Genomic DNA, 26659 nt, shown 5'->3' with positions numbered 1-26659 from the left:
TCTTGGGCTCCAGTCTTTAATATATTAAGTTTGAAGTATATGCAATATCCAAATATCTCCCACCCTTCACTGCTTACTTTTGATTGAGCAAATGAATATAGCAGGAAATTGTTTCCTTCATTTTCCACAATCCAACCCAATCTCCTGGGATAGATCCTTTCATCGCTTCAGCACAACTGCTGCCTTGTGTTGATAATAGATTACAGCTTTCTTAACCTCGGAAGTTTGCTTTGCTTTATTCAAAATTATGGTAAATCTTGTCACCCTACCATTTGTCTCTGGATAATTCTAAAAAGTCTTTGAACCTCTTTAGCTCTGCCTAGAGGTCAGGTTCCATTGACAATGACCTGACTCCCTGATATTGGAACCACATATCAGTACAAGTGTCCAAACATTCCCAGGTTTTCTTTGGATGTTCCCTCTCCCCACCCCAAACTCCTCTCTTTCTTTCTTTTCTTTTTTTTTTTTTTTAAAGATTTTATTTATTTATTTGAGAGAGAAAATGAGAGAGAGCATGAGAGGGAGTAGAGTCAGAGGAAGAAGCAGACTCTGCACTGAGCAAAGAGCCCGATGTGGGACTCGATCCTGGGATTCAATCCTGGGACTCCAGGATCAAGTCCTGAGCTGAAGGCAGTCGCTTAACCAACTGAGCCACCCAGGCACCCCCCAGCCTCCTCTCTTCCAAAATTTTCCTTGACTCTTGGCCTACCCCGTAATCTCCCCAAATAAGCCTGCTTTTTTAATCCATTTCGACTCTCTCTGTCTTGTATTGGAATTATTCTTTTGTGCTTGTGAATTCCTAGGGGGTGGGGATCAGACCTTAGCCGTCTTTATCTCCCCCAGCTGCCACTCCATCGAGTTCATTATACCTGAACATCACACACAACTGAACAAGACTTGAATTGACTTGATACTACGGCACCATCCAAGTACTTGGCAACAGAACAAAACAAAACACCCTCTGGACTTCTAGAGTCCTCCTGCACCCAGCACTGGGGAAATCGGACCCTGAACCGTACCCATCCCACATCTGGGAGCGAGGCTACTGCAGGCCGGCATCATCAACAGCATCAACGGGGTACTCTGCCCTCTCCCGTGCTAGAGAGCTGGGTACCTCTTCTGACGACCCTGCTCACGATGCCGAGAAGAAAGAGGAATTTACCCAATGCAAACAAGCAGGAGAGTTCTAGGTAAAGAGAAGCAGAAATCTTTTACAGGACCCTTTCCTCACTTTACCCATCTTGAGCTATGGAGTTAGGAAGAGGCATTTGTGGAGGATGAAAAACAAAGGGATGAAACTGAAAAGTCAGGGGAGTGGTGGCTGAAGAAAGTGGCCCTGGTTAAGGATCTCGGGTCCAATATAAATGTCAATGTATGGCAGGGAAAGAGCGCTCCGATAGAGGATGGAGGCCCCCAGACATTTTAGGGGCGCTTCCAGCCGCCTTTATAAGGCTGGTGACTCTATCCTCATAAAACCAAAATCTGTTTGGCTCCTTAGCGGTTACCCTACTGCCCGAAGGTTCCAGGGAGCTCCAGAGCTTTTACCTGTGTACTTCTCGGGCACAAGGGGGAGCCAGCTCTCTTTTATCAGAGTCGCACGCCCTAGGCACTGAAGGGCTGGAATGGGTCTGCGATGGGCAAGGTTTGCCTTCCCCACGTCCAAAGAGCCGAAGCTGAGGTCTCTAATGGACAGACCCGGGTTTCTAGTGTTCGTCGCACCCCACCACCAGAGGCTGTTCAACACCCCCAGAGTTCCGTATGTCCCCCTTACAAACTAGGGCAGGGGAAGCAGTTCTCACTTCAGGGTCTACTCTGTGGATGTAGCTTTCAATTCTAGTGATGAGGAGCCTGCTGTCCTCCCTAATTGGGATCCTTTCTCTGGGTGTCCTATGTTGGGGATACAACTTTCCCCCTTCCTCTGGAATCACCTAGGTTCCCACTTCTCCCTGCGTGTATGAGTCCGTGCAGGAGCCGAAGGTGTGTGCAGGTGCGCGCTCACACAAATCCACATGTTGGAGATGAGGGATACAGAGGTGCTGGGATAAGGTCTGGATCAGTGGACAATGAAATGGGTTTGAGGGGCAGGGCGGATGTAAAGAAATAAACCGGTTGTTGGGACCAACCCATGCCACCCGTCTTGGCCCACCTTTAATTTACTGACTCTGATCTGCTGAGATCGGAAGGTTAACTTTCCCAAACAAGGCATTTCGTTTCATTTCTGAAATCAGAATATGCCAGTGGGTCAAGGGCAAGAACCACCCACCACCAAAGCACAGAGCCGCTTTTCCCCCACCCTGGGCTGCGGGTGGCCCCGGGAACTGGGCCTGTCCTCCTCCCGTGCTGCGAGTCCACCACGCCTCCAAGGGCTTCACCCGCCCAGAAATAGCAGCTCACAGCGGGGTAGGCTCTGGGCCTTCCAGGGGGTCCGCGCCGCGCTTCCGACCTGGCCCAGAGAGGGCGCTCCGGACAGCCTCACAGACGGACGGAGCGGCAGCCAGCTGCGCCTGCGCCTCGGGGATGGCGCACCGGCATAGGAGGCTCCGCAAGGCTACCGGGATCACCTGTGGGGAAGAGGCAGGGAGAACTGAAGCCAGAGAGAGTGAGGCCATCTGCGAAGAGCCCCGGAAGAGCCTGAGCATTCGGTGTGGGAGTCAGAAGCCACTAGGTTGGATGCAAGCACAGAAGGGAGTTATCAAGACCAGAAAGTGTAGTCAGATGGGTTAAGAACAGAAAGACGCCTTCCCCCGGACCCAGAAAATTCCTATTCATCCTTTAAGACCCAGTTCAAAGACCCTTCCCCCTCTTTCCTGGCTCCCCTCCTAAACAGACCCCTTTTCTGCAGCCCTGCAGCAGCCTTTCCGCACCTCTGTGCCTCCTTGTCACGATCACAATGCCCAGAGAAACAGGGAGCTCGTTGGCAGAAGGTCTCTAACTTTGTAAACCCAGTACCAAGCAAGATTCCTGATACAGAGTCCTAAGGACTCAGTAAATGTTTGCTGAATGATTAGCTGCCGGCGAGATACCTGCTCCTTCTCCTGTGCGAGCTGGATGTGGAAGGAGATGGGAGCAGCCCAAATGTCATCCGACAGTGGCTGGGGGAAGTGGATCACCTGCAGGAGGGTCTCGATGCATCGAGCCTTGGGCTGTCCAGAGAACCGCTGTGGAAGAAGCAGTAAGGTCAGTGTCCGGCTGGAAGGCAAAGTTGGGGGAGCGGGGGAAGAGAGTGGAGGAGGAGAAAGAAGTGGGAGAGTGGGAGGCAGGCGCCTGGGATCCCGAAGACTGGCCACAGAGGCTGCAGGGAAGTGGTCCCCATAGGTGATCCCAAACTCACAACCCCCAGGTGTGAAGAAAAAGGGTTAGTGGCGGGCTTTGATTGGCTGGGTTAAACTGGAGGATTAATGGCAAACTGGTCACACTTTCAGCCGTGTGCCTCCAACCCCATAGGCTGGTCATCTTAAACTGAACTCACTCTTGCGGTTTCCTCCTCAACCCTATCCTTCTTTTATACCCTGCCAAGGTGGCTCATTGGCAAATCTGTTCCTTTTTGTCACCCTCCTCTCCCCTCCACTAGCTCAGCACTGCCCAAGAGTAATATAATGCGAGCCACACATGTAATTTAGGATTTCCTAGTACTCCATTAAAAAAGAAACACGTGGAATGCAAAAGAAACAGGAAATTAATTTTAAACATGTTTTATCTCATCCAATAGATCTAAAATATTATTTCAACATGTCAATAATATTAAAAATTATCGGTAGGATATTCTACAATATTTTTGTATCATGTCTTTGAAATCCAGTGTCTAGTTTATAATCCCAGCTCATCTCAGTTCAGGTACTGAGTTTCGATGTAAAAGTAAAATGTAGTTCTACCAAAACAATAAAGTTGCATTTAATGAAGAAAATTACCCTGCTTCAGTTTTTAAGTAAAACTTCAAGTTCAGCTCCTCGGACACACTAGCCACATTTCAAGGGCTCAGTAGCCACATATGGGTGGTTGCTGCCATTTTGGATGATTTGGGTCTAGCTGTATTTGGCAAGCTCGAATTCTGGTCTGGCTTTCAGTCTTCCACGTAATCCTCCGATGGGCCACTCTGCGATGGCGAGGCCTGGATCAGACAGATCTCTGATTCCCCCTACCCACCCCAACCCCAGCATCTTAAAGAGCATAATGCACTTTTCTTTTTCTGGTTGGTTGGTTCTATTGATTTGAGAAGGTTTTAGGGACCTGGTGGGTCCTCACTAAAGCTCTTTGATTGATTCCCTTTCCACAGGGTTGTCAGATTTAGCAAATAAAAATACAGGATACCCAGGAACAGGAATGTCAAGTGAATAATGAAAAAAATACTGTAAGTACGCCTCAAATATTGTATGAAATATTTCATATTTGTATGAAATACACTTATGCCCAAAAAATCCTTTACTTACCTGAAATTCAAATCTGTCCTGTATTTCTATTCGCTAAACCTAGCAACCCTCCTTTCATGACCAGCTGTTGTGCTATGTGCTCTGCAGCCATTCCTCCTCCTCCTAGTACCAGCGCCTTGAACTTCCTCCAGAAAACTATCGTCCCTCCATTCTCAGGCCAGGCTGTTTGACTGAGACTCACTTCCCACCCTTTCCTCCAGTGCCATCCCACAGGGAGAGCACATGAGCCAGGCCTGGGCAGACTGACCAGCTCAGGGATGGCATGTGACCCAAGACAAGCCACCTTCCTCCCAGGCATGCGTGGGAATCACGGGCACAGATACACTCTCCTTCCATCCGGGTTGCTAAATTGGTAGGAAGCAGGGCCGGCACTGCTGGGGCCCAGTTTGCCACCTGTTGGAGAAAAGCTGCCTGAGAAGGAGAGCAACATAGAAGAAAGTTCAAGGCTGACATTCTCTGGAGTACACTGTTTAGAGTACTGGGATCTGGCTATCCTGGGACCCGAGTTCCATGAACCAGTCATGTGCCTTGTTTAGCTTAAACCAGAATGAACTAGGTGTCTGTCCCATACTTGTAACTCAAAGAATTGTCTGATAGTTATGATCTCACAGGCATGCCCCAAGCATGCACATGCATTCCCTAGAGGAGAGGATGAGCCCAATAAGACAACAGCTGGAGGAAAGTCAGCCCTTAGCCCCACCCACGTCCATAGCTCCGTGGCAGCCCAGGCAGGAGGCCAGGCCCCAGCCGGCCACGTCCCATCGCCGCCTACCTGCAGCATGGCCAGCGCCCTCCAGAAGAGCTTGGAGCTGCGAATGCGCAGGTCTAACATGTGGTTTTGGAGGATCTTCCCAAGAAGCACGTGGGCCCCTGTACTCACGGTATTCAGCACCCACTTGGTGCTTAGCTCATGCTGGAACTTCTAAACAGGGCACACGCACACGGGGGTTTGGGAAATGAGAGGACGGGAGAGCAAGAGGGTGCAGAGGGCCCTACTGTCAGACAGGGATCCAGGGATCAAAAACCAGGGCCCTAAATACAGATGGAATTTGTTTGACCAGCCCCGAGTTTAGATGTTAGGACGGTAGTTGTAAAGCAGGACTGTCCCCGGCAAACCTGCTGGTGTCACACATTTGTGGTATTGACCCCCCAGGACACACATCTCTTCCCTGAGTTCTTGCCCAGAAGGGTTTTGCACTTATCGGAACGTTCCTTTTGCCCCCCAGGTGCCCGACAGGGGAGGAGTGAAGGTCCTGGGACTCATTCCACTAAACCAAAGGCTCCCGGAGCAGAGATGGTGTCTTACTCTGCTCCAGAGCCCCAATCTTTTTGATAATGGCTGATACATGGTTATTGATCAATACACATTTGTTGACAATTAGTTCAGTTTAACCCCTATAACAACCCAATGAACTAGGCTTTTTTATCCCCATTTCTACATCTGTGGAAACTAGAGGTCAAAAGTAAAGTAACTTGAGGGGCACCTGGGTGGCTCAGTCGGCTAAGCCGACTCTCGAGTGTGGCTCAGGTCACGATCTCAGGGTCAGGAGCTCGAGCCCTGCGTTGGGAGCCCACTGGAGATTCTTTCTCTCCTTCTCCCTCTGCCCCTCCCACCGCTTGTACTCTCTCTTTCTCTCTCAAGTAAATAAAGAAATAAATCTTAAAAAATAAAAAGAAGTAACTTGAGGGGTGCCTGGGTGACTCATTCGTTAAGTGTCTGCCTTCATTTCAGCTCAGGTCATGATCCCAGGGTCCTGGGATCAAGCCCTGCATCCAGCTCCCTGCTCCGCGGGAAGCCTGCTTCTCCCTCTCCCACTCTCCTGCTTGTGTTCCCTCTCTCGCCATGTCTCTCTCTGTCAAACAAATAAATAAAATCTTAAAAAAAAAAATTAAAAAAGAAGCCACTTGAATAAGTTTATAGGATAGTGACATGAAGAATTAGGACCTAAATCTAGGTCTTCTGATCTGTGATGAAGGCATTCCCTACTTGGCCACCATCATCTCCTTGGGGGAATAAGATAGTGTAAATGAAAGCACACTGAATACTAAAACACTGTGCAAACACACGGTACTGTGAGTGAAAGACCACCTGTCCTTGGCCCTCATCTCTTGCCCTTATATAACCTTCTATTACTGCACTTTGCATCTAACTGTAACAAGAGTCCAGAAAACGAATCGAGGGGATTAGTGACTGGGTCCTTGCCAGGCTAGGGAACAAGCTACCACTACCTCTGCCTCCTTATTCTGGCCTTCTAGAAGGAGCAGGTCACACACACCCCTTGCAGAGGGTATAGTGAAAATACTTAACAAGTGACTGACAAGGACATGAAGACTGAGTAGGAACATTTGCAAGGATGTGGATGGAGCTAGAGACTATGAGGATAAGGGAACTAAGTCAGTCTGAGAAAGATGAACACCATAGGATTTCACTCGTGTGTGGAATTTAAGAAACAAAACAAACAAAGGGGAAAATGAGAGAGAGAGAGAGAGAGAGAGAGAGAGAGAGAAACCAGGAAACAGACTGTTAGCTACAGAGAACAATGGTTACCAGAGGGGAGGTAGGTGGGGGCAGGGGTGGGGGTGGGAGGGTTAAGCAGGTGATGGGGATTAAGGAGTGCCCTTGTGATGAGCACCAGGGGTTGTATGGAAGTGTTGAATCATGATACTATACACCTGAAACTAACATTACACTGTATGTTAACTAACAGGAATTTAGATAAAAAGTGAAAAAAAAAAAAGAAAGAAAGAAAAAGATATTGTGGCTCATTTGGGGGGAAAAAAAAGAGTGCCGCAGAACTCTGACCAATCAGAATAAAGCTAACTAGTATGCAGTACACAGACTGCCCTGTGGGAAAGAGATCAGTCAAATCTGGGTTATATCATTTATGTCACTGACCATCAAATAACCATTTGTACCATGAACTATCATTAACACAAAAATATTTTAAAGTGCACATAATCTGAATCCAGACACATTCATTTTAAAGTCCATGTAGAAAAAAGGCAGCAACTGTACCTAGAAAAATCCTTAAAGAGAAGAGTGAGAGAAGCATTAACCTTTCAAATATTAAGCCCACAATAAGCCTCTATATTTAAACTGAATGGCATCATCACATCAATAGACAGACTGGTAGAACAGAACAGAAAGTCCAGAAATAAACCAGTGCACATGGGAACTAAGTATCTGATAGAGGTTGCATCTCAAATCACTCAGGAAAAGATGAATTTTAAAAATGTATTGAGATGGGGCGTTTGGGGGGCTCAGCTGGTTAACGTCTGCCTTCAGCTCAGGTCGTGTCTCGGGGTCCAGGGATAGAGCTCCCCATGGGGCTCCCTGCTCAACGGGGAGCCTGCTTCTGCCCCTCCCCCAGCTCCTTCTCTCTCGCTCTCTCTCTCTCTCTCTCTCTCGAATAAATTTTATATATATGGAGAGAGACAATCTGATAGTCACGTAAAAAGAAATTAAATTGGGTTCATACCTTAACCCATAGACAAGAATAAACTAATGAATTGCAGGTCTAAGTGTTTAAAAAAAAAAAGAAGGAAAAGAAAAAAGAAACCATTTTTATTAGAAGAAACATGTACTAGAAGAAAACACAGGCGGAGTCCCTTTACAACCTGGGGGTAGCAGAGAGCTTTTTGTGCCTCAAGGTCCAGATTCAACAAAAAATGGATTAATAGGGCGCCTGGGTGGCTCAGTGGGTTCAGCCTCTGCCTTCCGCTAGGGTCATGGTCTCAGGGTCCTGGGATCGAGTCCCGCAACGGTCTCTCTGCTCAGCGGGGAGCCTGCTTCCTCCTCTCTCTCTCTGCTTACACTTGTGATCTCTCTCTGTCAAATAAATAATAAATAGAAAATCTAAAAAAAAAAAAGGATTAATAAGTTCTACCCCAGTAGAATTAAAACAAAGACATTTGCATGGTTAAAACCCAAATGAAATATTCACGATGCATATCAGAAAGAAAGAACTAATGCCCCTGATTTATGAAGTACTAAAAAATCAGGGGCTCAGTCAGTTAAGCCTCTGCCTTCATCGGCTCAGGTCATGATCAAGGCCAGCATCGAGGTCATTGCTAAGCAGGGAGCCTGCTTCTCTCTCTCTCCCTCTGCGTGTCGCTCCCCCTGCTTGTGCTCTCTCACTCTCTGTCTCTCAAATAAATATATCTTTAAATAGAAATAAAGTACTAAAAATCAAGGGGGCATACAGACCCCAGTACCATTAGAAAATGAGTATATTTCATGTATTTACATGAACACACAGTTCACAAAGAAAAAGATTTACTAAAGACCTTTAAGCATGTGAAAAGATGCTCAACCAAACACATAATAAGTAAAATAGAAATGAAAACCACACAGAAATAGAATTTCTCATCTACCAGACTGGCAAAAATTCAAAAGCTTTTGAATGCTTTTAAAGAGGCTATGGGGAAGGGGTGCCTCGGTGGCTCAGTTGGTTAAGCATCCAACTCTTGGTTTTGGCTCAGGTCCTGATCTCAGGGTCACTGATTGAGCCCCATGCTGGGCTCCACACTCAGTGCAGAGTCCGCATAAGACTCTCTCCCTCCGCCCTCCCCTCCCTCAAATAAATAAATAAATCTTTTTTAAAAAAGGAACTATAGGAAACGGGCATTCTCCTATATTGCTGGTACAAGAAGCAAAATGGGACAATCCTTCCGAGGGGAAATGTTGCCGTATCTAATGGAATTACATATGTATTTATCCTTTGATCCAGCTCTCGTTCGTCTAGGAATTTACCCAAAGATACACTTCTACATTACATAAACACGTGCATATTCATCGCATCATTATTGGTAATAGCAAAACACTGGAAACAACCAAATGCCCTACATCAGAGACTGCCCCAATCATTCTTGCACATGTACAATCTACACACCAATGTAAACAATAATGAGGAAGGGTTTCATAAACCCAAGTGGAGTTATTTTCAGGATATCTCATTAAAGCACAAAAGAATATACATAGCACAGTGCCTCTTGTAAAAGAAAAAATTGCAAAGTACATACAAATATGCTTTTTTTGCAAAGAGAAACATAGGAAGGCAAGTCAGTAACTAATGAAATTGTTTACCTGCAGGGATGAGTGGAAACAGGTGGAAGGAAGAGTGAAGGGGATGGGACATCTCCTTATGATACAGTTTGACTTTAAACCACGTTATGTTTTACATATTCAAAAGATAAAGTGATATCGAAAACCAAAACTCAGGGACACCTGGGTGGCTCAGTTGGTTAAGCGTCTGCCTTTGGCTCAGGTCATGATCCCAAGGTCCCTGGATCCAGTCCTGCAATTGGGCTCCCTGCTCAGCGGGGAGCCTGCTTCTCCCTCTACCTGCCGCTCCCACTGCTTGTGCTCTCCCTGTCTCTCTCTCTGAAAAATAAAAAAAAAACAAAAAAAAAAAAAACAAAAAAACCCTCTAAAATGAAAAAAAAAAAAAGGAAATGAAACTCACTATATATCATATTGATAACATAACTACAGAGAGAGGAAAAAATTTAATCCCAGTAACTTTTTTTTTTAAAGATTTTATTTATTTATTGGACAGAGAGATCACAAGTAGGCAGAGAGGCAGGCAGAGAGAGGCGGAAGCAGGCTCCCCGCTGAGCAGAGAGCCCGGATTCGGGGATCGATCTCAGGGGGGCTCGATCCCAGGACCCCGAGATCATGAGCCGAAGGCAGAGGCTTCAACCCACTGAGCCACCCAGGCGCCCTAATCCTAGTGACTTTTGAACACTTTATGTGTCTTTTGTGGAATATGGTCATTAGACAAAAAGAACTGCAAAGAAATCTTGACTGTTTCTTGGTAAGTTTGTTGATGATAGTGGTATCAGGGTGGCAATTTCAAAATGGGTATTTATTGTAGGACTAAGGAAATGGACAAATAAATTGATGATGTTGGGAATCAACGTTCTCATTAAGGGAAAACAGGAAAGGGAACATATAAACATTCATAAATGTATATGTATGTATATATACATCTCTATATATGTACTTATGTGAAAAAAATCATATACAGTTGACCCTTGGACAACAAAGGTTTGAACAACACAGGTCTACTTATATGCAGATTTTTTTCAAAAATACAGTGTGGTGTACTATAAATGAATGTTCTGTATGGTTTTCTTTTCTTGTCTTTTTTTTTAAGGTTTTATTTATTTATTTGACAGAGAGAGACACAGCAAGAGAGGGAACACAGCAGGGGGAGTGGGAGAGGGAGAAGCAGGCTTCCCGCAGAGCAGGGAGCCAATTTGGGGCTTGATCCCAGGAGCCTGGGATTATGACCTGAGCAGAAGACAGATGCTTGACAAATGAACCACCTAGGCACCCCTCTGTATTATTCTCTTAACATTTACTTTTCTCTAGCTTATTTTATTGTAAGGATGCAGCATATAATACATACAACTTAAAAAATATGTGTTAATTGAGTGTTTATGTTATTGGGAAGGCTTCTGGTCTAGAATACGCTATTAGTTAAGTCTGGGGGAGTCAAACGTTATACAGGGATTTTCAACCGTGTGGGTTGCCAGTGCTTCTAAGCCCCATGTTGTTCAAGATCAACTGTATTTCCTCGTTCGTTCGTTCGTTCGTTCTTTCTTTCTTTTTTGAGACAGAGGAGAAAGAGAGAGCGCACACGCACACATGCAAGCAGGGAGAAGGACAGAGGGAGAGAGAGGATCTCAAGCGGACTCCACGCTGAGCTTGGAACCAGATGTGGGGCTCAGTCTCATGACCCTGAGGTCATAACCTGAACCAAAATCAAGAGTCCAACATTTAACCGACTGTGCCACCCAGGTGTCCCTGTATTTCCTTGTTCTTTCTACCAAAGAATTTTGCTTAGAGGCAAAGTCAGCAGGAGCAGTGAGCGTACCTAGCACCTAGGTTTCTAAATACGGCAGCCCCCACTTACCCCGGGGCTTAAGTTCCAGGCCCCCCATAGATGTCTGCTACTGCAAACAGTACGGAGCCATACACATACCATTTTTTCCTCTACATACATTCCAACGATAAAGATGAGTTCATGCATTAGGCACAGTAAGAGATGAACACCACCAATAATAAAATAGAACAATTATAACAGCATACTATGATAAAAGTTATGTGACTGGGGTCTCTCTCACAAGGTATCTTATTGTACTGTGTTCATCCTTCGCCTTCTGGTGACGATATGAGATGGCAAAATGGCTGCTCCATGACATGGAGGGACGGGAATGACGTAGGCATCGTGACATAGGGTTAGACTACTACCGACCCTTTGGCGATCCGTAAGGGGGTCATCTGCTTCTGGACTACCAGTAGATTAGGGTAAATGAAGCTGCGGGAAGCACAACCGTGAGAAGGCAGGACTGCCGTACCGATCCCCACGGACAAGCACCAGCGCTCCTCGAAAATTACGGATTCCAGCCAGGACTGGAACTAGGAAAGTACAAGGTGAACCTGGGACCACATTTCTGTTCTCCTACATAGATGGCTGGGGACACTACTGTAGAGACACACATCTACATACACACACACACAGGTAAATAATAATTAAGAGAGTTAGAAACTGAAGCGGAGTGATTTCCAAGATACCTTGTTAAGAAAAAACACAAGGCACAAAAGACTGTCATACGCTACTCTTCTGCATTCGAGAAAAGGTGCATTTTTTTCTTTTTCCAAAAAGAAACACAGCAAAGAGTGTTCCAACACTAATGTGACCATGTCACAATGACAAAGGGGCCAGCTTGAATGAGCTCTCATTTTGAGTATTAAAATCAGTAATGACAGGAATGGGTTAAAACACATTTAACAACAAAAAATTCATGACTCCACACTGAGTCTGAATAAATGTAGATGGGGTGGGGAGAGAAGGGAGAGATTTTCTTTACAGAAGAATCCCAACTAGTAAATGTAGACAGAAAGATAGAAAAACCAGCATTTAAAAACCACCATAGTTATAAATGGATTCAACCAAGAATGATCTGTGGATGCTAAAACCATTAGGTGAAAGATCACTAAGGAACAGGATGCAAAGAAATCTGACACTACCAGGGCGCCTGGGTGGCTCAGTTGGTTAAGCTTCTGCCTTCAGCTCGGGTCATGATCTTGGGCTCCTGCGATCGAGTCCCACATTGGGCTCCCTGCTCAGTGGGGAGTCTGCGTGTCCCTCTCCCGCTGCCCCTCCCCTGCCGCTCGTATTCTCTCTCTGCCTCTCTCAAATAAATAAATAAAAGCTTAAAAAAGAAAAAGAAAAGAAATCTGACACTACTTTGAGTAAGTGATAAAACGTAACATCACCAGTAAAGGAATGAACTGACACCAGGCATCTCCCAATGTGATACACTCATCGATGAGCCTCATCTCTGCGGCACTCCCGCCAAAACACGTCACCTGAATATAATGAAGAAACCATCGGGCAAATCCAAGGTGAAGCACATTCTGGAAAATAATTGGTCAGACTCCTGTACTATCAATGTCATAAAAGACACAGAAAACAGCTAAAGAATTCATCTAGACTAAAGAAAACTAAGGAGACCTAATAACTAAGTGCAACGCATTCTCCCTGATTGGGTCCTGGACCTGGAAATAAAAATAATGCAGAGATAATTGGGGAAATTTGAATACAGTCTGCATATTCAATAATTGTACTCACGGTCCTTTTTCCTGAGTGTGAAAATTATATTGTGGTTATGTAGACAAATGTCCTTGTTCTTAGGGGACACAGTAATTTGTGTCAAATGTCACCTTATCTCCAAGTGTCTTTCAAATAATTCAGAGGAAAAGAGGGATGAAGCAGATGTGGCAAAATGTTAAATATCGGTGAATTTAGGGGTGCCTGAGTGGCTCAGTCGGTTGGGCATCTGCCTTCGGCCCAGGCCCAGGTCTCAATCCTGGGATCCTGGGAGGAAGCCCCATGTCAGGTTCCCTGCTCAGCGGGAAGCCTGCTTCTCCTCCTTCCTCTCCCTCTGCCTGCCACTACCCCTGCTTATGTGCTGTTTTTCTCTGTAAAATACATAAATAAAATCTTAAAAAAAAAAAAAAGATTGGTGAATCTAGGGAAAATTGTATGGGTGTTCACTGTTCTGGCAATTTTTCTGTAGGGTGGAAAATTTTTCAAAATAAAAGTGTGGGAGGAGTTTACATCAACGATATTTCTGCAACTAAAGACTTACTAATGGAAGCCTCTTTATTTCAAACAATCGCAATATATTTGGAAAGATACAAACCAGAATCCAGCAAAAGACAGAAGCTATACGCACCAGAAAAAGACTGATTGATGTGACTATGTAAAAATGTAAAGAAAACATCTCTCCATCAACAATGGAAAGATAAAAAATAGTCATAAACTAGAGGAAAACATAGAACAGGAATTTAAAAAAGCCTACTGTCCTTGCTATATACACACCCTCTTATAAATTAGTAAGAAAAAATTAAATATGCCCAAAAGAATGGGTGAATATGCGCAAAAGGCATGAAGAAGTAACACAATAAAGAAAAAAAATAATAGCCAATATATGTCTTTAAGCGGCCAATCTCCAAAGTCATCACAGGAATTTGACTTAGGGGCCCCCGGGTGGCTCCGTTACCTTAGTGTCTGACTTCAGCTCAGGCCATGACGTCAGGTCCTGGGATCTAGCCCCTGCGTTGGGCTCTGCCCTCAGCAGAGAGTCCGCGTCTCCCTCTGCCCCTCTGCCCCTCCCCCTATTCATTCGCTCTCTCATATACATAAATAAAAATCTTTTAAAAAATGATGATATGGATATATTTGTACAGAAAGGTGTTCATAATTTCCAGTGAAGAGAAGCAAGTTAAAAACAGCATGGCAAAGATGGTCCTATTTTTGTACAAATATATTGACATACTTACATATACATAAAAAAGCCTAGAGGGACATTCTCCAAAATTTGTCTAAGTGGGTTTTTGGAAGAAGGTTGGTTTTTTTTTGTTTTTGTTTTTTAAACAGATTTTATTTATTTATTTGACAGAGAGATCACAAGTAGGCAGAGAGGCAGGCAGAGAGAGAGAGGAGGAAGCAGGCTCCCTGTGGACTCGATCCCAGGACCTTGAGATCATGACCTGAGCCAAAGGCAGAGGCTTTAACCCACTGAGCCACCCAGGCACCCCATTCTAAGGATATGTGTTGAAATGGGAAACTGGGTGTTTTGTTTTCATAACATTAAAAAAAAGCATTTGTATCTGAGATTTATTCTTTTCCTTGGCACAGTCAAGGTCGAATTTAAGGAATATAAGGGATCCCTTAGATCCTCTAGTCTCCTGAGAACACTGGGGCTCAGTGAGCCCACTGAGCCTCCCAGGCGCCCCTGGAAGGAGGTTATTATGGATGCTTCTCTCCTTTTGATTTCTGTATTTTCTAAAGTGTTTACAATAAAAATATTGCTACTATAATTATAATTTTCTTTAAAAACACAGATCTTTTTCAAAAGATCACAGGTTAACATTCCCTACTACATCCCCTATCCCTGGAATAGGACCTGGCACGTGATAGGTGCATAATGAATGAATGAGTAAAAGAATCTGGCTCAATTCGTGGATATGGTTGAAATTTGTACTGCAAAGTGAAATAAACCAGGGACTTAGAGTCACAAGACCAGGGTTCGAGTCCTGGCTCCTGCTTTAGCCACGTGGCTATGATTACAATGCCTTAATCTCTTAGTTTCAGCTTCCTTATCTGAGACGGGGGGAAAAACCTACATCCCTTAGGAACCCGTTATGAGAAATGATATTATAAAAGAAACAGAGTCCTACGTGTGTATTAGGTATGATGACTGCACAGGGAAGCTGGAAGGAGGGTTCTAGACAATGTGGGTTTCATCGGAGAAGACTTCTTAGAAGATGTGAGATGTCAAAGGAGACAACGAATGTGGAAAGTATGCCACAAAAGTAGAGCTGTGACCAATGAACACCATTTGGAAGGGAAGACAAAGGTACGCATTGGAAGGAGCATGGACCCCCTGGCTCAGGGGGAAGGGCTTCCTTTGAGTTCTGAGTGCAGATAAGAAAGCATGGCAGCTGTTTGGTCAAGTCAGGAAGCTTCCTGGAGGAGGTGATCTGAATAATGGATGAGACCACATCTCTCCAGCGCAACCCTTCAGGGCCCTGGTTGTGCCCCGTGGATGGTGGGCAGGTGTCAGGTGAGAAAACGGAGGAACCACAGATGCAAAACTGCCTTCTTTCTTGGGCCACAAAGCACAGGTGAACTAACACTCAGATGTCCCAGTGCCCTCTCCAGACCAAACTGCAAAGTATACCCAAACTGATAATTATTTCTATGATTATTTTCAGGGCTTGTACTGATAATGTCTTGCTAAAGCATTATCAGTGCTTCAGTAGTAAAATTATAATCAGTAAAATGATAATTACAAATATTATAATAAATTATAATTAGTGAAAACTAGTGAAATTATAATTTCATTATATTACAGACAATATCAGTAATTTTGTCTGCAGTGAATTCAGCATAGTGAACTTGCAAGGATATAGCTTAAAGACTTCTGTATAGTGAGGATGACTATAACATCAACAATGAACCTGAAACAAGGGACAAATAAGTATCTGTGAGGTGACTGGTGGCCTGGCCTGTCTTTTTCACATATTCCTGGAGAGAACAGAGCCATTGCCTTGGAAACACTGACCAGTGACCCGGTAACACAAGAACTTGCCCAGCTGGCTTTCTGGGAGTCCAGCAAAGCTTTCCACCCTCCAGCCTTGAGGGGTTGTATTTCTTTTTTTAAGATTTTATTTATTTATTTGCCAGACAGAGATTACAAGTGGCGGGGGGGTGGCGCGGAGAGGAGGCTCCCTGCTGAGCAGAGAGCCCGATACAGAACTCGATCCCAGGACCCTGAGATCATGACCTGAGCCGAAGGCAGAGGCTTAACCCACGGAGCCACCCAGGCGCCCCAGCCTTGAGTTTTCTAATTTCTGGAACCCTTCCCCTCTGAGTCCCTCAGCACAGATAATTCCCTCTCATCCCGCATACCTGGATGAAGCTCCCTTCGTATTCGAAGAAAAGCAGTGGCCACGTGATGCTGACGATGGAGGGGAAGAACTTCTTCAGAGGGGTCTGGAGAAACAGAGAGAGAGAGAGAGAGAGGAGCCAGAGCTGCATCCCCAGGAAGGCCTTGCTGTAACTGCCACCCCAGGTTCCGTCCTCAAGGCTGGACCCTCACCGGCAGGGTCTGCCCCACGGTGCTATGCGCCAGGGCCTGGATGTTGGCAGTCTTCTCCTTCACCTGCTCCACCAGCATCTGCACCTCCGTGAGGTTGTCTAGGAGAGGGGGAGGCACCAGAGATGAAAGCTGTTCTTCCTGATCCCTGCGGTCCCGTCAAGACACCCCTCTCCCTGCCTCGGAGCAGGTGCTTTAAGACCCAGAAAAATGACAGCTCCCCCGAGTCGCTCCCCTGCCTCCATCTGCTCACCCCACCGCTCCCGCCTTCCCTCTCCCCATCCAGGGTGAAAATGAAGACCACAGTGTCGGTTTCCGTGAGGGATGGCAAGATGGAAGTCAGGAAGTCCTCTTGGGAGAAGAACTGGGGACCCTGGGCACAAGAAGATGGGGATCCCCCCCCATGAAAAACTCCCCCACACAGACCTGGAGACCACAGAGGGCCTCACAGGACCCCTCACACAGCGTGTTTGTACACAGATGGAAGAACCGAGGTTCAATGAGGTCAAGTGTTTTGCCCAAGATGATGCACCAAATTGAGGGAAGAGCCCTGGACTAGAGCCAGCTTTAGAGGGAGAATCCAGAGCCTTCCACCCTCCCTGTGCTCCCCCAAAGCCTCCCGACCTCTAACCCATATTCCCTTCCCTGGACTGTCTGCCCTGCTCTACTCCCCCACCTGTCCCCACCTCCCGTCACCTCCCACTCTCTGCACACCAGTCACCTTCACAACCTCCCCCATGTCCCGTCATCCTCCCACCCGGTTGAGGAGCTCAGTCCTCTGGTTAAACATATCACTGTGATCACCAATGAGAAAGCCGCGGACATCTCGGTAGTCTGGAAAGTTTAAGGACAGGGAGAAAGGAGTGATGGGCTTTACAGGAAAGAAAGATTCTAGGCTTGGGGGACCGTTCATGGGTCTTGGAGGAAAGTGCCAAGTGGGGTGTAGGGTGAGGTGTCACACACATGGGAGGCCACAGCTAAGCAGGGCTGGGAGTTGAGGGACTAAGGCCTGAGTAGGGGTTCAGAGCAAGGAGCATTTGACTGAAATGCCTATCCAAATAGGACAGTCTGGACATCGAATGAGGAACCCCCGTGGCTGGCGATGGGGGTAGAAAATCGGTTTGCATTCAGGAGGAGCCAGGAAGAAAGTCTGGACTGGGGTCCCACCGGCACCAAAGGTGTGGATACACTCCACTCCATCCATGATGGCAGTGACGCCCAGGGTCTGCCAGCCAACCAGGTACACGCGGCCTTTTTTCTCCAGGCTGAGCACGGGCCAGAGGTCAGGACACGAGAGGAGAAAAGATCAGGGATCAGAGAAAGACGCACACGGCCAAGCACAGGTGTAAACCAACAGAAAGGTTACCGTGCCCCTCCACCACGCAGACCTGCTCCCCTCACCGTGTTAAGGAGTCCTGTAGAGTCTCCGCTGTTCTCAGGACAGTCCCCCACCCACGCCACTTCCCCACTCCTGACACGTTTCCACACACCTGGTGCTGGCTTGCTTCATCAGGGCAGCGATCTTCGGGCTTTGACTACAGGTCACCTGATGAGCCCGCTCAAATGTCCACAAGATTTCCAGAAGGCACCTGGGGGAAAGGCCACCAGCTCCCGGGGTGGGCCCAGAGCCCCCTCTAGATAGCATGGGTACCCACCCCTGCCCAGGGGAGGGTACAATTCCCTGAAAACTAAGTTCTGCTGGTCCCTAGCGGAGGTGCGGCGAGTACTGTCAGAACGCATGACAGAGGACAGGAAGGGCTTCAGTGAGCAGAACACAAAGATCCAACAGAGGGCGAAGGACATGAAGAGAGCGGTGAGAGGAACATGGGATCAGAGTGGACGAGGAGGTAAGTGGGGATTCTGGGAGCCAGGCCAGAGACCCCGGTAAGGGACACAGACGCCCAGCAGAAGGAGTTCTTCCTGCACAACCTGGACCATCCCAAGCCAAAGACTCTCTCTAACTAGGTGAGCTTTCCGTGTCCCAGGTAAGCTCAGGGAGTAGGTGTCCCAGGTGGGCACAGAGATCATTGGGACCTGAGGAGCCCACGGTCCACTGGAAACAAGTGAGACTTTGTGTGCTAAGAGACCCAGGCCAGCTCTTTTCCCACGGCCCAGGGTGGGGTGTGGGGGCCGTGGTACTTGGCCTCCGTCTTGTGGCCTTTAACCCCTCTGTCTCTGCATCCCCCAGCCCGTACCGACCCCCTCCCTGCCTGACTCTGATCGCGCTCTCCTACCTCTGAGAGGCTGTGATGCCGCCGTCCACAGTCTTATGGGCCGCCAGTAGCAAGGTTTCCAGGAGGATCTTGGTCGGGCTTCCACCTTTCATCCAGGAGGAGCCACTGAGGCCCTCGGGCTAAGGAGGTGATGACACCGGGAGAGATTGGGAGAGGAAGGAGGATCCTGTAGCTCACGAATTAGTGGCTGCTGGGCATGTGCTCTGGTCAGAGACCACTGGGCCTGCATTCAGCAGGACTGGGGGGTGCCCAGTGCACTATGAGGAGGGCTGGGCTGTGGGCTTCACTGAGACAAGCAGAAAGAGGGCAAGGGCCACCTCTGGTCATTTCCATGGCACATTCAGGACTCTAAGGAGGAGGCCACAGTGACTGAGTGTCCTGTTAGCAAGAAATAAGTGTTTTTTGGAGAGGGTTTTGTTTTGTTTTGTTTTTTCAAGAAGTTTCTTCCAACCCAACCCTCCACTTTTTTAACAGCGGTTTGTCAATGCAGACATCACATTTCAGGTCCTTTGGACAGACCAATGAAGCACCCATTGTAATGGACAGGGATATAACAGGACACACCAAGCATAAAGAGATTGTTGCAAAGAGAATGACCAAATTGGTGTCTGAGAAAGGAGATTTAAAGGAAACAACTGCAGATGGGAGGAGAGATGAGGACCTGAGAGCTGAAAGATACAGACCTCACACGGGGCGGCTGCCTTCCCATCTCACAGAAGGTGAGGAAAATGTCACACATGGGCCCATCCCTGGCAGAGAGGCCCAGGGGCAGGAACTCGGCTCAGGGCCGTGTCAAGTCAAAGTGAGGGTAGACCACACTCAGAGAAAGAGCAGCATGGAGGCTTGGAAGGTCCACCCAGTTTGGGAGAGGATTAGAAAGGCAGAAGAATGAAACTGCATCCCACTGTTCCAAAGCCCACCTCTGAAAGGAGAGTGTAAGAGAAACAGAAAGCAATTCACCCTCCCATTCAATCCTCTCTACTCACAGATGCGAAAGAGGTTCTTCAAAGGGAAACCTGCCCTAGATGGGTGAGCTGTTTAATGATTAGGGATTTAGCAGACAGGGTCAGGACAGAAATACAACATCTTAAGGTGAACCAGGAAATGGGAAAATAGGATTTGCTTTACGACGTTTTAGTTGACATACAACGCCAGGAATTCAGACAAGATGTAACAAGATCGGAGGCATCCAGGAGGCGGCAAGCATTCCCTAGCTGAGGGTGGGGAGGATCCTACCCCAACAGCAGGATCGAGCACGAAAGCTTCCTGTTTCTCTTGCAGCTTCTGCATGCGCTCTGCTATTTGTCGGAATGTGGAACTCCAGTCTTCTATGGGGTCATTTCTGGGGCCCACAGAGAGAGAGACGTGGGGAGATGGTGAGAATCTAAAGGAAGGGCCTCAGATGAGAGTCGGGATCAAAGACCACATTGGGATTGGGGTCTAACGTCAACATTCTCCTAGAGATGTGCTTTGGAGCTCATAGGGGCACCGTGTCCCTGAACCCCAAGGAAAAGCGTTAGTAAAATATGCAGCCATTTAATCCCAGAGCAAAGCCAACACTCAAGTTTAAAGCTCCAGCCTGAGACCAGAACTTTCTTCGCTCCTGGTCCTTGCCCATGTCCTGCTGCCATGGCCACAATACCCACAACTCTCTGTAGGCCCCTGGAGGAGTGCCTATCACCAGAATGTCAAAAATGCCACTTTATTTTCAGTCTTAAGGTCCATCAGAAGCCCTTCCCATTCCTGGAAATATAATCTGACCATCTCCCCAAAGAGCGAACCCCTCACTACCTGAGGGAGGGACAACCGCTCCTACTGAAGGAGCACGGCTACAAGGCATGAAGCGTAGCATCCAACAGTTGGCAAACATTTCTCGAATAAATTAACCACGAACAAAACAATGTGCTAAGGGGACAAGAGAACATCAGGCTTGTCACCTGCTTAGGTGCAACCATGGAATCTCAAAGAACGGGGATCTTCTGTAGTTGACCTCTACTGGTCAACTCTGCTAGGGGATACCCGGCCAAGGACCCACTGTGGCAGGAGCTCAGAGAGTTACCTCTGTATAAGGCCTCCCTAACCTCCCCTCATCCTCCCATCCCTGCAAAATGTCTACCCCTTCTTTAACTACTTTTGTATTTTTTCATTTGTATTTCCTCGAGGGCAAGCAAATTTCACATATTGCATGCCCATTTTGTAAAAGGGTTTCCTGTCATTTGTCCTCAATCTACTTCGGAAAGTCCCTAGAGACCTAAGCAGAGCCCGGAGCCAGGGTTCGTTGTGCGGTCTAACACTGAGATCCCCAAACTTGGCTAGTCATCAACATCACCTGGGGAGTTGGTGTTGGTGGTTTTTTTTGTTCTTTGTTTTTTTAAACTACCCATTTCTGGATACCACGCCCACCCTGAGAGTCAGTTTCAGGAGTTCTGGAGTGGAGCCCAAAAATCTGTATTTTTAAAATGCTTCCCAGACGACTCTGAAGATCGGCCAAGTTTGGGAGCCACTGATGTAAGGAACAACTGGGAGATCTCCACGCCCACATTGTTTGACATCCGTCATTTCACTTAGTCACAGGACCTGAAATTAGCATCCACTGCAGCACAGACATTTTGGGTGAAGGAGAGTCCTCCATCAAAAGGAGCAGGGTTAAAAGTATCTCAGACTCATTTATATCTTCACATGAATTACGCTACAAGCCTGGAATCTGGGAGTTGAGAAAAGGACCTCAGAAAGCACCCGGCTGCCCCTCCCCCCAGGACCACCACTGCATGTGCAGAGCTGCTCTTGAGGAATCGACAAGCTTTCCCTGGAACATTCCAGCGACAGGAAGCCTTCAGCTTCATCGAGAGGCCCACTCCAATGGTTAAGTCAGCAGAGCTCCCCGCACCTGGCTGGGCACCAGCATCTCCAGGGATGGTCTCAAAAAATAAGGTATTTCAGGGCCTCACCCCAAAGCGCCAACATCAGAGCTCTCCCACAAGGGCCTACGAATCGACTCTCTTCTTGCTTTAACACTCCTGAGGCTGAACATCCAGGGAACCACACCTGAGCACTATCGGTTTCACATGCTGACCTCTGGGATCAAAGCGGCCATCTACATAGAGAATAAGCTGGAGGTGATTGGGTGGCACAGAGTTCTCAGGAAAGGGGGACAGGGTGGGGGTTTGAGTAGCCAGAGGGGGACACAAGGAGAGCCTAGGATGACAAAGGGTAATGGTTGCTACAGTAAGGGAGCTGGGCAAAGGGGAATCAGAGGCCACTCAGCACCCACGGCTCCTTTGAAAAGATGCTTATCTTTGGGGTATGCATCTTCCCGACCCTATTCTATCTTCTGGCCCTTGTTTTCCTTGTCTCTTTACTTCCTGTTTTGAATGTCTGCTTTCTGGTATTTTATGTGCCCTTTGCAACTGCCTTCAATCCTTTCCGAAACAAGAGACTACATCAACCAGTGGACCAAAAAAAAACCAAAACAAAAACCCACCGAGAACAAAAACCTCATAAGCTCAGAGACAGGATTTACTCTAATGTTCTGAGATGCGGTGAATAAGACCACAGCCACCATGCCCTCCTCCTTGTGGCTGTACTGTAGATTTTGATGGGTTTCCTCTCAGCCTCCCCCACGGGCCTGGCCAGTCACTGCCTTTCAATACAGTGGGCTCACCTGGCCGTGTTCACGGGGTTGAAACCAACCAGGACTGGCAAGAAGGTGGCTGGGTTGTCCATGCAGTAGTCCATCTGGCCCTGCCACAAAGGGAGCCTGAAGGTAGGGGGAGAAAAAGGGCATGATGAGAGGGGAGGGGTTACTCTAGTGTTTCCTGAGGCCCAGGAGCATCAGAATCCCCCTGAGTGCTTGTTAGAAATGCACAGTCCCAGGCCCAGGTAAGATCTACTGGATCTGCCTTGGGATGGGACAGCCCCAGGCCTGTTTTTTTTAACAAGTTCCCCCAAGGAAATCCTCTGCATGGTAAAGTTTAAAAACTCCTGAACTAAATTGTATACTCTTTAAGGTCCGTGTCCTGCCCTCCTTGTGGGCCTCCTTCAGCATCTAGCATTGCTGGACCTGTTTCTGCTTAGTGAATTGTTAGAATCACTATACTGCAGTGGTGAGAGAAAACTGGGGTCACCAAATCCGGTGCTTGGAATCTTGTTAAAATGCAGATTCAGAATCAATAGGTCTTGGTGGGGGGCGAGATTCTGCATTACTAGCAAATCCTAGGAGATACTGATGTTGCTAAGCAAGGACCATGCTTAAGTAGCAAAGAGCTGGTCCAGGGGTCAGCTTCTTCTGTAAAGAGCAAGAGAGTAAATATTTTAGGCTTTGGGGCCCCTATGAACTCTGTGCAATACTCAACCCTATCGTAGCATGAAGTGACCATAGATCTTATGTAAACACAAATGGCTGTGTCTCAATAAAACTTTATTTACAAAAATGGGCAGCAGCATGATTGGCCAGTGTGGTTTGCTGACCCTGGGACTAGTCCATCTACATTGGTTGTTGAATGGACTGATACACAGGTATTCTGGAATAGGATCCTTTCCCTGTCATTCCACATTCATGCAGCTGGGTCTTAATTAGTGAAAGTAAAATCAAAATTCCTTGGGCGAACCTTTTCTGTTTTCTAGTACCCACTTCGTCAATCTATTTTCCATGCTGTTCTGCCTCCACCCCCTTCCTCCCTATAGAATGGATCCCCCCAGGCTGTCTTCACACTCACAGAGAGTCCCACGGAAATGCCAATGACAATCACCCTCTTCTTCCCAGTGGCCACCTAGGAGAGGAGGGTGGGTGAGACAGTGCCACCGGGAGGATTCTAGGATACAAACCTATTGCATGGAGATGTCAGGGTCAGGACTGGGGAAGAGAACGGGCTTTGGCTGGATGGGGAATTCTGTGTCCTCGTGAGAAGGAACAGACAGAGATGTCAGGTTGAGTACGAGGGGAAAACACAGACCTTCTTCAGTTCTTCAATCCCGTGCAGGGCACTATCTTCTGTCCCCTCCCTAGATGCCACCACAGACCTAAGAGGACAGACTCAAAGTCAGTGGCACTGGTTTAAAAGCAGAAGATTATGGTATACAAGGGAAGAAAAGGGAATGTTTTAAGAGAAGGGAATGATGGGAAAGATATCATTGACTGAACACCTACTATTTGCTAAACACCATGACAGACGCTTTCTAGGGCTAAAAAAACTCCAATTCCTACAAGGGCCAGTCAGGTGACATGAGTATGTGAAGTGGGCCAAGGATAAGGCAATAAGAAATGATGGGGACCAAAGCAAACTGGGCACGATCTCCACCTGAAAGCCTTAAAATTCTATTTCTAGAAAACACTATCCAGGCCAACGAAAATATGCATGGGCCAACTTGGCTTACCTATCACCACCTGCAATGAGGTAGGTGTAAAGAGGTTTCCGTCCTAGACCTTTCATCAGCTGGTTGAAGGAGACCTATCGGGGGGAAGGACATGAGGTAGTGATGAAAGTGAAGGGAGCGGTTACCTTGGATTTTGACAACTAGTATGAGGATTCCCTCAGGCCAGCGCTTAAGCCAGTCCTGCTTGGAATTTGGCACTTTGAAAGCTACTTGCAGATGACGGCTTGGGGTGCATGGGATGTAGAGACACGTGCAATAGACGGAGTGGGGCGCAGGTGGGTTCCGAAGATACGGGGGTTCCATGGTGAGATCTGGCTTTGAGAAGAGAGGGAGCCAGGCCTCAAGAGGGCCACCTAGGAGCTTAGCTATGATGAGCTTTATGGTCCTGAGGGTTACCCCGAGAAGGCAGAAGAAGGAAAATCGGGGATCAGGGTACTCACCGACATGAGAAACACCATCCTGCCAGAGTTGCCCCCTCCACTCAGCACCACCAGCCCCCCCTCAGGTTCCTGAGAAAGAAAAATTGCCTGTGTCGCCAGGGCCTACCTCATAGCTCAGGTTGGGGGAAGCACATTCCTTCTTTGTCAGCAGCAGAAGAACACCTGGGGAGACTCCTTAACCCTCCTTTTACCACAAAAGGGAACAGAAAGATGCCTGGATTTGAGAAAGAAACTTCAGTCTGACTCCCAACTCTGGCTTAGCTACTTATTCAAAGCTTACTCATTCCAGAAAGGACTGAGAGCAGCTTTGTCATCAACCAATCACTCAATAAAAAAGAGCGCTACCCAGCAATTATTAGCTGGATATATTTGGGCAAGCTACTGTGATTATCCTTTGTTTTCCTATCTGAAAAAAATATGGAGACAATCACACGAATTTCACAGGTTTTTGCAAAGGTAATGAGTGTGAAAGCAGAATGTCAATTACAGAGTGAGATGTAGTTAATAGTTATTATAATGACTGTTGATTAATAAGATGACAATAAAGAGGCCAGAGGGAGGACTGGGAGAAAGGAGAACGGAAATGGAGTAAAATGAGAAGTGGAAGCCAAGAAAAGAGAGAGGAGGGAGGGAGAGAAGTTAGGAGGGGAGAAGACAGAGAGACTGTACCTTCAGCACTTCCTGAACTTTGCCAGCCACTTGGACCATGGTGGTCAGAATTGATTCACTATACAGTCTCTGTCGGGAACAGGTGGGAATCAGACGCCAAGAAAAGGACAGTGCATTTGGGGGAGGGGGAGGAATGAATGGTGTGGTGGAGGGGCTCTCAGGTCTCAAACACTAAGGACCATTGGCATGGAGTTGGCAACTTTATTTTCAGTGTCCAGGGGATGGGTCTGGGTCACCTGGTCTGTGGGCATGACTTGCCCCTCCTCCTGGAAGATCTCAGCATATCACCTTGTCCCAGCAATCGAACCATTTGCTCGGCATCTGCTTTGTCGAGGTCCTGGGTCAGTGGGTTTGACTTCTCTGTGATTGGCAGGGCTGCCTCATACCCAGACAACTAGAGGGAAGGGGGCACAAGGATACAGACAGGAAGCCCAGGCCTCACTCATGCCTCTTGATCTGGAGGTGGGAGCGGCAGCAGGCACAAGGTTTGGGGACACACACACACACACACACACAGCCCATCCAAGGATTTAGCCTGAACTTGGTACTCTGGGCGCAATAGGGGAAGGTCAGGAAAACGATGGGAAGGAGGAGAGGGAAAACAGAAACCCAGGGTGGAGGGAAGTCCAGATGAGAAATGATTCTAGGAATCAGTGCAGAAGACCAACATGGAGAGGGGGTGGTTCTCACCTCCCATTTGCCAGGCTCTGGGGTCTCAATCACGTGTTGAAACCGTTTTGTGCCCGGCATGGTCGCACGCTGTGGACACCCTGTCATGCCTCGGTCTTCAGCCACACAAACCCTTCTCTCACGCTAACTCTGCTTCCAGCTGGTGGGGCCTTATGTGAGCCACAGTGATGATTAACCCAGGTACCTTGGCCTCTCTGAGCACCACCCCCTCTGAGTATCTCTCCCCGCACCCTTTCCTCATCAGTGGGCCCCCAGCCCTCTGGGCACCCCAGGGAAGCTCCAGGGGTCCCTCTTTGCATGCATGCAGACTGCCCAGCCTCTGCTTTGCCCCCATGAAGGGGGAAACCTGAGGTTCATTACTCTTAACCTTTGGACACAATGACCTCTTCTCTGGAGGGCCTGGAGCTCAGAAGTGCAGGGTAATACCCAGTCCCAGGACAAGGAGAATCCCTGAGCAGAGTGCTCCAGGACCAGGATGCAACAGGAGGCCAGAGATCAGGGTCCTCAGGCACAGCAGAGGTCACAGGACCTGAGCCATGGCTTGATCACGTGTCCAGAACACACAGTCCTCCGGGCCCCTCTTGCTCCACTTCACTCTTTCATCTCAGAAGGAAGGTAACAGAAGCTTTGGAGCCCCAGGGGGACACAC

At 47.5% G+C, this 26659-nt stretch overlaps 1 protein-coding gene across 1 annotated transcript; it reads right to left on the bottom strand.

The window, feature by feature from the left end:
• LOC308349018 (glucokinase regulatory protein-like) lies at positions 1-26070 on the bottom strand (the record flags this gene model as incomplete). The annotated part of the gene is given in 21 exon segments (XM_080813556.1): positions 1-2561; positions 3024-3158; positions 5200-5349; positions 16418-16501; positions 16608-16705; positions 16863-16977; positions 17362-17438; positions 17772-17869; positions 18095-18193; positions 18839-18957; positions 20075-20180; positions 22500-22579; positions 22581-22595; positions 23554-23607; positions 23791-23857; positions 24212-24285; positions 24652-24720; positions 25321-25389; positions 25557-25601; positions 25604-25714; positions 26011-26070. Coding segments are annotated over 21 exon segments (1896 nt in total). The 3' UTR covers positions 1-2390.
• Between the last annotated feature and the right edge of the window lie 589 nt (positions 26071-26659).

Source organism: Martes martes (genome assembly GCF_963455335.1).
Source record: "Martes martes genome assembly, chromosome: 9".
Taxonomy (NCBI): Eukaryota; Metazoa; Chordata; class Mammalia; order Carnivora; family Mustelidae; genus Martes; species Martes martes.
This window is presented reverse-complemented; position numbering and strand designations above follow the sequence as displayed.